Source organism: Bufo gargarizans, chromosome 7, assembly GCF_014858855.1.
Source record: "Bufo gargarizans isolate SCDJY-AF-19 chromosome 7, ASM1485885v1, whole genome shotgun sequence".
NCBI classification, from domain to species: Eukaryota; Metazoa; Chordata; class Amphibia; order Anura; family Bufonidae; genus Bufo; species Bufo gargarizans.
The window spans coordinates 26,123,183-26,136,705 of NC_058086.1; the positions used below are offsets into that span (position 1 = coordinate 26,123,183).

General features: G+C 42.8%; 1 protein-coding gene across 1 annotated transcript in view; it reads left to right on the forward strand.

Annotated features, from left to right (window-relative positions):
• Positions 1-12,190, forward strand: part of LOC122944068 (G-protein coupled receptor 22-like) — a 183,343-nt gene extending 171,153 nt beyond the window's left edge. The window contains exon 3 of the mRNA XM_044302282.1: positions 9,436-12,190. Within this exon, the coding sequence (XP_044158217.1) occupies positions 9,486-10,778 (1,293 nt within the window). The 5' untranslated portion in view covers positions 9,436-9,485 and the 3' untranslated portion in view covers positions 10,779-12,190. The remainder of the gene's footprint in view (positions 1-9,435) is intronic.
• The last annotated feature ends 1,333 nt before the right edge of the window (positions 12,191-13,523 follow it).

Here is a 13,523-nt window from a genome sequence, read left to right on the forward strand (position 1 = left end):
TATGGGATACATTAAGCTACCGATGTGCAAAAAAGTATATATCATATGGAATACATTACACTACCAGTGTGCATATAAAAAAATCATTAAATAAATGTTATTACCATTCTAATATAGAGGTACATAATAGATCTAAAATTTTTAGTTTCAAATAAAAATATAAATATATGTATATATAATTGCATCAAACATCACAAATGAATAAAATATAAATATGAACATATGAAGAATTTCCTAATTCTGCTATACTTCAAAAGTATTGGGGAAAGTGCGGATCTGCAGGTCCTATATGAATTGACCGGGTGAGGTGCTTACAGATGGTGTGGCAGTATTAGTTTATACGGGTAGTGTTTATGGATGGTGTGGCAGTATTATTTGATACTGGAAGTGCTCAAGAATGGTGTGGTGGTATTATTTGCTAACTGTAGTGCTCATTGTGTGGTGGTATTATTTGGTAATGGTAGAGGTCATGGTGTGGCAGTATTTATTGTAATGGTAGTTCTTATTGTGTGGCAGTATTATTTAATACTGGTAGTGCTCTTGCTGTGGTGGTATTATTTTGTAATGGTAGTGGTGATAGTGTGGCATTCCAACGGGTGGCCTCCCCCCAGAGCCCTCTATATATATATTGTGTCCCAGGTGTAGGAAATGCCAAGTGGTATAGTGCGGCCTAAAATGTCTTTTTAGGTGTGTCACGGTGCTCCTACCTGGATACCGCTGGACCCAGGCTTTGACTCCAAAGCAATAAATAGGGGGAATAATTGAGGTATTTGAAGAAATACAGACGTGGACAAAATTGTTGGTACCCTTTGGTCAATGAAAGAAAAAGTCACAATGGTCACAGAAATAACTTTAATCTGACAAAAGTAATAATAAATTAAAATTCTATAAATGTTAACCAATGAAAGTCAGACATTGTTTTTCAACCATGCTTCAACAGAATTATGTAAAAAAATAAACTCATGAAACAGGCATGGACAAAAATGATGGTACCCCTAGAAAACACAGAACATAATGTGACCAAAGGGACATGTTAATTCAAGGTGTGTCCACTAATTAGCATCACAGGTGTCTACAACCTTGTAATCAGCCATTGGGCCTATATATGTGGCTCCAGGTAATCACTGTGTTGTTTGGTGATATGGTGTGTACCACACTCGACATGGACCAGAGGAAGCAAAGGAAAGAGCTGTCTCAAGAGATCAGAAAGAAAATTATAGACAAGCATGTTAAAGGTAAAGGCTATAAGACCATCTCCAAGCAACTAGATGTTCCTGTGAGTACAGTTGCACATATTATTCATAAGTTTAAGATCCATGGGACTGTAGCCAACCTCCCTGGACGTGGCCGCAGGAGGAAAATTGATGACAAATCTAAGAGACGGATAATCCGAATGGTAACAAAAGAGCCTAGAAAGACTTCTAAAGAGATTCAAGGTGAACTTCATGCTCAAGGAACATCAGTGTCAGATCGCACCATCCGTCGTTGTTTGAGCCAAAGTGGACTACATGGGAGACGACCAAGGAGGACACCATTGTTGAAAACGAATCATAAAAAAGCAAGACTGGAATATGCCAAACTACATGTTGACAAGCCACAAAGCTTCTGGGAGAATGTCCTGTGGACAGATGAGACAAAAATCGAAGTTTTTGCCAAGGCACATCAGCTGTATGTTCACAGACGAAAAAATGAAGCATATCAAGAAAAGAACACTGTCCCTACTGTGAAACATGGAGGAGGCTCTGTTATGTTCTGGGGCTGCTTTGCTGCGTCTGGCACAGGGTGTCTTGAATCTGTGCAGGGTACAATGAAATCTCAAGACTATCAAGGAATTCTAGAGAGAAATGTACTAGCCAGTGTCAGAAAGCTTGGTCTCAGTCGCAGGTCATGGGTCTTGCAACAGGACAATGACCCAAAACACACCGCTAAAAACACCCAAGAATGGCTAAGAGGAAAAAATTGGACTATTCTAAAGTGGCCTTCTATGAGCCCTGACCTCAATCCTATTGAGCATCTTTGGAAGGAGCTGAAACATGCAGTCTGGAAAAGGCACCCTTCAAACCGGACACAACTGGAGCAGTTTGCTCATGAGGAGTGGGCCAAAATACCTGCTGAGAGGTGCAGATGTCTCATTGACAGTTACAGGAAGCGTTTGATTGCAGTGATTGCCTCAAAAGGTTGCGCAACAAAATATTAAGTTAGGGGTACCATCATTTTTGTCCATGCCTGTTTCATGAGTTTATTTTTTTACATAATTCTGTTGAAGCATGGTTGAAAAACAATGTCTGACTTTCATTGGTTAACATTTATAGAATTTTAATTTATTATTACTTTTGTCAGATTAAAGTTATTTCTGTGACCATTGTGACTTTTTCTTTCATTGACCAAAGGGTACCAACAATTTTGTCCACGTCTGTAATTTGAGTCCAGACCTTGAGATGAAGTTCAGTGGCAGCTTTACTTGAATAAATGTTTCTCCAAACAGTTTCAGGCTTTGTCTTGATTCCAGCAGGCTTTAGCATTAAACTGGCAGGCAAACTCAACTCTGCTATAACTGTTTCTCTCTGACTCCGCTGTACTGACAGGCTGGCTGTATAACTCAGCTTCTTCTGTATGCTGCACTTCTCTCATTAGTCGGACTTAACTTCAGCCAAGGAACTAATCTCCTAGCTCCTGAGGCTTCAGGCTTTAGCCTCCATGGCCAGCAGAGCTTAAGGTTCTCTGGCTGGCATGGGCATGTCCAGCAGAGATGTGTCCCTGCACACCCTTCCCCTAGCTGGGGTAAACTAGACTAGAACTAACTGTTCCCCACCCTTCCTGCAGGAAGTAGGACTAGCCCACTTCTCTCCATAGGGGATTTAGAATCTTGTAGATGATTGTGTGAGGAACAGACGAGAGGAGAACAAAGAAGGAGATCTTGTGAGTATCCGAGATTTCATAGAGAGAGCGTGGTGCAGTTAACTGTAATGGACAGGTCAGGTAGGGGGCTAAGTGAAATGGAGGAAAGTTGATGAATTCTGTTTTCTCTATGTTGAGTTTTAAGAAGCAGAGAAGAATGAAGATCTAGCTGATGGACATGCTGGTTGCTGGATAGAAGAGACGTGACATCTGTCAGGGAGGTAGATTTGAGAAGCATCACCATAGAGGTGATATTGGAAGCCATGGGACTCTATGAGCTGTCCCAGGCCAAATGGAGAAATGTAGGGGACACAGGACAGAGCCTTGGGGGACACCAAAAAAGAGGGGACGTGATCAGGTGGTGTGTGAATGGGCAACACTGAAAGTTCTGTTGGTGAATTAAGAGGAGATCAAGGAGAGGACCAGGTCGCTGATGCTGAGGGATGAGAGGGTTTTCAACAGGAGAAAATGATCAACAATGTCAAAGGCAGAGAAGAGGTCAAAAAGAAGGAGCGCACTGAATTTGGACCCATTCTTTTCCATGGGGCTGTGCACATGAGCGGTGATTTTCACGCATCACTTGTGTTTTTCACGCAACGCAGGCCCCATAGAAGTGAATGGGGTTGCGTGAAAATTGCAAGCATCCGCAAGCAAGAGCGGATGCGGTGCCATTTTCACGCATGGTTTCTAGGTGACGATCGGGATGGGGACCCGATCATTATTATTTTTCCTTATAACATGGTTATAAGGGAAAATAATAGCATTCTTAATACAGAATTCTAAGTAAATTAGGGAATGAGGGGTTAAAAAAGTAAAAAATAAATAATTAAACTCACCTCATCCACTTGGTGATGTACCATGTGATGGGCCATGTGATGAGTGCAGTGACGTCGCCAAAGGTCCTTTTCCCCAGGTCCTCAAAGAAGAAGAAAGAAGACAAGCCGGGCTGCGCGAACAAGTGGATGAGGTGAGTTTAATTATTTATTTTTTAACCCCTCATCCCTCATTTACTTAGCATTCTGTATTAAGAATGTTATTATTTTCTCTTATAACCATGTTATAAGGGAAAATAATAAAATATACAGAACACCGATCCCAAACCCGAACTTCAGTGAAGAAGTCCGGGTTTGGGTCTGGGTACCACATTCAGTTTTTTCTCACACGCGTGCAATCGCATACAAAACTCACCCCACTCGCAGGCAAAATCGCACGATTTTCCCGTGATGCACCCGCATCCTATCCGGCCCTCACACGCGACGCCTGTGTGAAAGAGGTCTAATGTAGAAGGCAGAGAACAGGTCAAGAAGGAGGAGGACAGAGTAATGTAGAAGGCAGATAACAGGTCAAGAAGAAAGAGTACAGCGTAATATAAAATGCAGAGGAAAGCTCAAGACGGAGAACAGAGTAATGTAGAAGACAGAGGACAGGTCAAGATGAAGGGGGACAGAGTAATGTAGAAGGCAGAGAACATGTCAAGAAGGGGGAGAACAGAGTAATAAAGAAGGCAGAGGACAGGCCAAGAAGGAGGAGGACAGAGTAATATAAAATGCAGAGGAGAGTTCAAGAAGAAGGAGAACAGAGTAATGTAGAAGACAGAGGACAGGTCAAGAAGAAGGGGGGCAAAGTACTGTAGAAGGCAGAGAACAGGTCAAGAAGGAGGAGAACAGAGTAATGTAGAAAGTGGAGGACAGAGTAATGTAGAAGGCAGAGGAGAGGTCAAGAAGGAGGAGGACAAAGTAATGTAGAAGGCAGAGAGCTCAAGAAGGAGGAGGAAAGAGTAATGTAGAAAGTAGAGGACAGGTCAAGAAGGAGGACAGAGTAATGTAGAAGGCAGAGGACAGGTCAAGAAGAAGGGGGACAGAGTAAAGTAGAAGGCAGAGAACATGCCAAGAAGGAGGAGAAGAGAGTAATGTAGAAAGTGGAGGACAGAGTAATGTAGAAGGCAGAGGAGAGGTCAAAAAGGAGAAGGACAAAGTAATGTAGACGGCAGAGAGCTCAGGAAGGAGGAGGAAAGAGTAATGTAGAAAGTAGAGGACAGGTCAAGAAGGAGGACAGAGTAATGTAGAAGGCAGAGAAGACCTCAAGAAGGAGGAGAACAGAGTAATGTAGAAGGCAGAGGACAGGTCAAGAAGAAGGGGGACAGAGTAATGTAGAAGGCAGAGAAGAGCTCAAGAAGGAGGAGAACAAAGTATTGTAGAAGGCGGAAGACAGTAATGAAGAAGACAGAGGAGAGGTCAAGAAGGAGGACATGGTAATGTAGAAGGCAGAAGACAGATTGAGAAGGAGGAGAACAGTAATTTAGAAAGCAGAGGACAGGTTTAGAAGGAGGAGCACAGAGTAATGTAGAAGGCAGAGGACAGGTCAAGGAGGAGGAGCACAGAGAGAAGCATAGAATTATGACATTTAGCTTTGGCACCTAGTAGATCACTGACGACTTTGCTTAGGGAGGTTTTTAGTGGAGTGAATGGGTCTGAAGCCAGATTGCAGCTGATCAAAAAGTGAGTAGGATGAGAGGTGGGAAGACAGTTCAAGATGGACATGTTGTTCTAAGAGTTTTGATGTGAATGGGAGTAGTGAGATAGGATGATAGCTGGATAAAGAGGATGGGTCCAGGGAGGGCTTCTTGAGTATGGGTGTGATGGTGGCATGTTTAAAAAAGGAAGAGAAGATGCCAGTGGTTAGTAATAGGTTAAAGAGGTTGGTTAGGGCAGGGATAACTATGGTGGTTAGGTTAGGGATGAGGTGGGATGGGATTAATTCAAGGGCACAGGTGGTGTAATCTGGAGTTAATGGTGGAACTCTTTTTCTGATAGTGGTAAATTGGGTTGAATGGGAATAGCACTGAGCAGTTATCTAGGGGGGTTGCGGGGGTTCTTGGTTGGGGGGGGGGGGCATGCAATGGACATTTTTGGACATATAATAGAGACCTAGAGACCCCTGTTATTAGAGGTTGGATGATTCAAGATTAGTCCCACTAGAGATTATTTAGGAACTGGAAATATAGACTGTACGCCTCGCTGCAGCCTGACTCTTACTGCCATCTTCTGGACAGAGGAGGTCTCACATGTGCTTATTGGAGCATGAAAACAGAACAAAACATACAAAATATCGCACAGTAAAAATTAAAAAGGTTTGTTCAGGATTGGGAAAACATGGCTTTTCTTTTCTTCCAAAATCAACACCACCCAGTTCAGCTCCTCGTCTGCCCCATAATAACACACTGCTGTGCAGGAAAGGGTTAATAATAATTATCTGTTACAAGTGGTTTATGTGTTCAATGAAACTATATCTCAAATAACAGGAGCACTGGGTTCACGATAGATAGATAGATAGATAGATAGATAGATAGATAGATAGATAAACAGATGATAATTGGAGAGATACAATAGATAGATATTAGATAGATAATAGATAGACAGACGATAATTGGATAGATAGATAGATAGATTGGATCGATGGATAGATTGATACGATAGACTGATAGATAAACAGATAATTGGAGAGATACAATAGACAGATAATGACATGGTCCCTGGTGGCATCCTGTGTGCACATTCATATACAGGAGAATTATGGAAATTGCAGCAGTTTTGTGACAGCACAAAGGTCAGTAAAGAAAATCAATCTCATTAAAATGAATTCACACTTTCTATAGATGTCGCCTAACCCGGGGTCAGCGCTGAGATAATAATGTGGCTCTGGAAGCCCAAGAGAGCGACCACAGCGACAGCGCTGCAAAGAATGACAGCCACTTCTAAGACGGTTAAAGGAGCCCTTAAAGTGGTTGTCGAGGGATATAAAAACATGGCTGCTTTCTTCCAGAAACGGCTCCATACCGGTCGATGGGCTGTGTCTGGTATTGCTGCCTGATCCAATAAATGAGACTGGGTTGCAGTACCGCATAGAACCTGTAGACAGGTGTGGAGCCGTTTTTTTTATGGAAGCAGCCATGTTTTTATATGATCTAATCCTGGACAATTCTTTGTATTGGGCATGTACAGCCCTACAGAAGTAAAACTCAATCCCTGTATAAAAAAGATCTGCAACTTTATAACATCATTGATATTTGGATTCTTCAAACTTTTTTTTTCATGAGCTTGGCTTGCTGTCAGTGAATGGAGACAATAATAATTTCCACTTAGAGGCCTGTCTGGATCATGTCCCAATCACACAGGTGCAGCAGGGCCGGTGTATTCACAACTACTGTAGGTGATTTGGGCATGGCACCACTGCCAGCATGTGTGACTACACCCTTGGAAGAGTCTAATGCACAGACATGAGCTGCACGCCAGGATCAGTGCCTGTTTTCAGACTCTGAATGTAGACATTTAACTTTCCATTCACTCACTGCAAGCAGAGATATTGAAAAAAAGAGAATTGAAGAAGCAGAAAGTGCATTGGAAAGTTGCTAAACTTCTCCTTAGACAATGATTACGCTCTTTTAACACATGATCATCACTGGTCTTGTATTGCGGTCCACGAGTGATGGCTGGAGTTTTCCTTTAAGGTCGCCGTGCTCATCAGCTGCCTGGCCTCTTGTCCTCGGTGCTCCATCATTAATGCGCACAGGGGACTGTAAGATCGCAGTCCCCGGCAGAGTGGGCTGATTCACCTCCGGGACTACTGTCTACTCATCTTGTATCAATGCAAAGTTTCTGCAGCCGTGTTCTGAATCCAAAATCGCCCCTGTTAATGAAGACCTCCAGTGACGGCGCACGCGGCTCCGGGCCCGCCATGAATTGTTTATGCGTATTAACTGTGATCATCGCCCCCCTCCCTCCCCGCGCAATCACTGAGGAGTCACAGAACAGGTCATCAGATTTAAATGAAATATTTAGTTATATGCAACAAAAAAAAAAGTTTATAAAGTTTAACAAAAACTGGAGTAAAATCCCTTTAATTTGGCATCTACGGAACCTGATTATCACCCATTGTGGATTATTGGCAGTCACAGAGAAAAGTGTAGAACACGGGTAAAAGAGTCATCCTAATATAATTTAGGATGTTTTTTTATCCCTTAATATAGTATATATAATTACACTACAGGCGCATGCACAGTAGACCTTCTGTTTCCCAAGCAATGCAGAAGACTACAGCGCATGCACCAATGACACCTCCTTCACCCAAACGAAGCACATGTCTCCTCTTCTGGGTAGAGGATGAGGACATGCCCTCAAAGCAGGAGCAGATCTGCTGTGCATGCACGGATAGTGTAATCTACAGCGCAGGCGTGAGGTTGCAAGGACAAATGAGATGGGGGGGGAGTGGCTATCAAGGCAGACCAGAAGAGCTGTGGTGCTCCGAGCAGAAATTGCTCGCCCCTTGCTGCATCGAAGGCCTAATTTACATATTAATAAAAAGTGAAATTTTCAGCATAATTGAGGTATCGTTTTACCCAACGGGGTCAACCCTACCAAACATGTCTGGTTTAATAGGGTTAATTCTGCTGACAGATGCGCCTTAAAGGGGTTGTTCAACGGGACATTGTTTTTTTGGAGAGTACTCATAACAGGCTAAAAAAAACCTGCTCCTGCTACCATGTGCCTGTTGGTCTCTTCATGGTCATTTTTGACAAACTGGAAAGGCTTAGATATGACTTCTCAGCCAATCGCTGGCATTTCCAGGTATGTGCTGTGTGTCAATAAGGGACTAGAAAGTAGAGACTACTGGGGACCCAGTAAGCATTGGAACAGAAGCAGCGCATGATGAACTCTTTCCAAAAATGTTGTACCAATGGACAACCCCTTTAAGAGTTGACGTGCTTAGTCTGTTCCCTCGCTACCACCACCACTTACACAATGATTATCATGATGCTCCTCGGATTGGTCACATTGTTATGGGAATCTGATACCTGTAAACTAAAGGAGGTCTGTCATTTTTTTATGGGGTCTGATCTGGAGTCTGTCATTTTCATGGGGTCTGATCTGGAGTCTGCCATTTTCATGGTGTCTGATCTTGGGTCTGCCATTTTAATGGCGTCTGATCTTGGGTCTGTCATTTTCATGGTGTCTGATCTTGGGTCTGCCATTTTAATGGCGTCTGATCTTCGGTCTGTCATTTTCATGGGGTCTGATCTGGAGTCTCTCATTTTCATGGGGTCTGATCTGGAGTCTCATCTTCATGGGGTTCATTTTAAGGGTAGTATATATAGGGGGTCTGTATATCAAAGACTCGACTGGGTATGTCGTCTGTTTACAATGGGGCCTGGCATGGTGCCCATAGACATGGGGTTCTGGCCTGGTGTCTGGATACAGGGGTATTTTGGCCTAGGGCCCGGTATACAAAATATGGTATGGAGACCCCTTTCTCCACTGGTTTCCATGGCTGCTATCACCACAGAGATGCGTATAGAACACAAAATGGCTTTATCATTCATCACTAGTTTTAATGGCTTCTATGGAACTTAGGCTAGATTGTCATAGAGGGTGGTCTAGAACACAAAATGGCCACCTAATGTTTCAGTGATATAGTCTTCTAGAAATATATGTGACTTTTGCTTTGATCTAATATGTTCTTACCTTTATTTCTTCTCCATAGGGAGACGCACAGAAGAAATTCCCCATTTCTAGGACTATGCAGAGAACAGAATGGTGTCAGCCAAGGAGACAGATATGTACGACACCATCTTGGAAACTAACGATGGATCCACCTCAGATGCCGGCTGGTATTTCCCTTACCCACTGGGCTTCCAGGTCTCCCTTACCAGCTTCCTCATGCTGGAGATTGTGTTGGGTTTTAGCAGCAACTTGACGGTACTTGTTCTCTACTGTATGCAGTCAAACCTGGTGGACTCTGTCAGTAACATGGTGACTATGAACCTCCATGTCCTGGATATCATCATCTGTGTGATCTGTGTCCCGCTGACCATAGTCATCATCCTGATTCCGCTGGAGCAGAACATTGCTCTGGTTTGTTGCTTCCACGAGGCATGTGTCACTTTTAGTAGCATTGCTACAGCCATCAATGTCTTGGTGATCAGTTTGGACAGGTATGACATCTCAGTGAGACCAGCTAACCGGGTCCTTACCCCGAGTCGGATGGTGCTGCTCCTCTCCTGCGTCTGGTTTGTGTCCCTCATGGTTTTCTTCATTCCTTTCTTTGAAGTGGAATTTTTTGGTGACCCGGATCACATGGCAACTTGGCAAAACCGGACTTTGCTCTGTGTCAGCGTCAACGAGTACCACACGGAGCTTGGCATGTACTATCATTTGGTCATTCAGATTCCCATCTTCTTTGCTGCGGTGGCTGTTATGCTGGTTACCTACTCTAAAATCCTCCAGGCCCTCAACATTAGGATTGGAAACCATTTTAAGAGGAGCCAACGTCGGAAAACCAAGAAGAGAAAAAAGAGGAAATCATCAGACCAAAGCACCGTGGGGGAGACCAAAAAACTGGCCCCTCCACCGGTGATACAAAACCCACCCATGAGGGTCCAGGCTTCCGTCTCTGTCATCATTGCCTTGAGACGGGCAGTGAAACGTCACCGGGACCGTAGAGAACGCCAAAGGCGTGTCTTCAGGATGTCTCTTATCATCATCACAACCTTCTTACTCTGCTGGGCTCCAATTTCTATTGTGAACCTTCTTATCCTCTGTCTTGGGCCCAGTGACCTTCTGGTGAAGTTGCGTATCTGCTTCATTACCATGGCCTATGGCACAACCATCTTTCATCCTCTCTTGTATGCTTTCACGCGGCAAAAATTCCGCAATGTCTTGAAAAATAAGATGAAGAAGAGGGTTGTCTCCGTGTTGCAAGTCGATCCGACTCCCGGTGGAACTGTTATACACAATTCTTGGATTGAGCCCAAGAAAGCCAGGAAATCTAAGTTAGAGTGCAGTGATGGGACTGACCGATGTCTGACAGATGCCGTGAAGGACTGATCCAGTGTTTCGGAGTTGGTCAGAAATGGACACATCTTATGGCAGTGAGATATCAGCACACGCATTTTATTGGATTTCAAAAATAAAGGGCCTTTCGGGAGCAACATACAGTATTGCCCTTGAATATATCCAAGAAAAGCACTGCCATCTTACCTCCGTGGCCTGACTCGCCACAAGTCCATTCAGCCCATCCAGTCCAGGATGGATTAATCCAGGTGATGCTGTTCCTTCTATCTAAGGCCAGGAGCAGCAAGTTCCACATCATTCTAGCATCAGCCTTCATGACTTTTATGGGACTACTTACGGTTTTTATGAGGATAGTGAGTAGTATCGCATGCATTGACCTTCCATTAATCATACTGGATATCTGTCAGCAGCTCTATTATACCATAGGAATAATAGACATAAAGAAAACGTAAAGAAAATATAAATATCTAATGGAGAAAAAACACTGTATTTTTATACAAAGAATAGAATTGGTTTTAACTCATTCTAAACCACAGCCATGAATTGTAAATTAAAAAAACAAAACATTTTTTTTAAGTTGAAATTTAAAAAAATTCACAGGGTGTGGTGTCAAATATTCAGTCTTTAAAAATGACTCTGGGGACACTTTAGTCAATGTGCGTTAGTTTGCACAAATTTTAACTCCACAAATAATATTAAATGTATTCTTCCACTTTTCTTAAAAAAAAAAAAAAAAGAAGAAAAAAATTTACAAAAAAGTGACAAAAATTACCTTTATAATATGTAAACTTCCATTTTTATTAAGGCAAAGAAAAATGGAGATGTCGCGATGGGCGCCGCCAATAGGCGCAAACTCTGAAATAGTGAATAGTTTGCTGTTCCTGTTTGTTGCATTTACGTGGTTTGTCCGGCTTGTCAGATCATTAAAGCACAATTGGATGTATGTCTTGGCAATAGGATACCATAATCAACGCAAAAAATTAAAAAAACAATGCAAAGAGTCTCGAGCTACTATCAACAAAGGCTTGAGGTTCTCATGTCAGCGATACTGATAGTGGACGTCTCGCCGTGCGCAGCAGAGGTGGCCATTTTATGAGCTGGACCAACAGTCATGATGGGAGCACCTCCCATCGGTAACCAGAATAGTAGTCAAGCCTATTGATTATTAGCCATAGAGTGCCTCGGTAATGTCAATGTTTTCAGACCACAAAATGGCTGCCTTCACTGCGTCTCGGTAACTGCAGCCCTTTAAGGCCTACCTAGTAACCAGATGTATTGAATTTGAATCCCTAGCAACCATTGTCTGCTGGGTCTAAGGCCCTTTAAGGTCTACCTAGTAACCAGATGCAGAGAGTCCATAGAAACCATTTGACAGTCAACTGTATCTAAGTAACAAAAGCTGTTAAAAGGATAACTGTCATATTTTTATTTTCTAGTTAATTAGATCTAGGCATGTATACCTGAGTTAATCTGTCAATGATTGCTAAAAGATCTGTAATTACCTTATAATAACAGCTTTCATTAATGTCCTCTGTCCCTTTACACTGCCCCCTTAAAAGACCGTTGCTAGGGCTTGTCTGTCTTCCTTTTAGTATAAACAGAAGACAGAGGGGCGGTCCTTCACACTGCATATCTGCATTAGGCTTCAGAGTGAGGAGGCGTGTCTCTCAGCAATCCAATCTGATTGGCTGTTAGGAAGCTGCTGGCTACAGCAAGTTTGTATGTGACCTGAGGGAAAGCAGTTTTGGCCTCAGAGAACTGGCAGAGGAGCCATCTTGAGAAGATCCTCATAATGTAGGATTCAAAACAGCCGTAACTAAGGGGTAAACTCAAGGAAAACAGTGGTAAGTGAAGAAACTAAAGATTGCTTTATGCATAATGCTGCTGCAGTTGATAAAAAAAAAATGAAAATATGACAGTTATCTTTAAGATCTACCTAGTAACCGAATGTATAGATTCCATAGTAACCACAGGTTTAGATCAGTTCATTGTGTCTAAGTGACTGGTGCTCTTTAAGGCCTACCTAGTAACCAGATGCAGAGAGTCCACAGCAACCAGTGGTTTACATCTGTGTACTCCGTCTAAGTGACAGGAGCTCTTTAGGCCCTACCTAGTAACCAAGTGCAGAGAGTTGATAGCAGCCAATGGTCTACTGTGTCTAAGTAACAGGAGTCCTTTAAGGACTACCTATGAACCAGACGTATTAAGTCCATAGCAACCACTGAATTAGATTAATCCTAAAAGTCTAAATAACATGGGCTCTTTAAGGCCTACTTAGTAAAGTCCATAGAAACCATTAGTTTAGAACAGTCCACTGTATCTAAGTAACAGGAGCTGTTTAAGATCTACCTAGTAACCAAATGTATAGAGTCCATAGCAACCACTGTTTTAGATTAGTTCACTGTGTCTAAATAACTGATGTTCTTTAAGGCCTTTTCTAGTAACCAGATACAGAGAGTCCATAACAATCCTTGGTTTACATCAGTCTACTGTGTCTAAGTGACAGGAGCTCCTAGTAACCAGATGCAGAGGGTCCATAGCAACCACTGGTTTACATCAGTCTACTGTGTCTAAGTGACAGGAGCTCTTTAAGGCCTACCTAGTAACCAGATGCAGAGAGTCCATAGCAACAGGTGGTTTAGCTCAGTCTACCTCCAGACAGGCTGATGTAAACTCATGTCTGATCGGTTGTCGATCGCGTGGGGGCGAGATGGGTTATTGGGGGCGTTTTATTGGTATTTAAATCATTTCTGAATTCATATTGTAAAGTGTTTACGT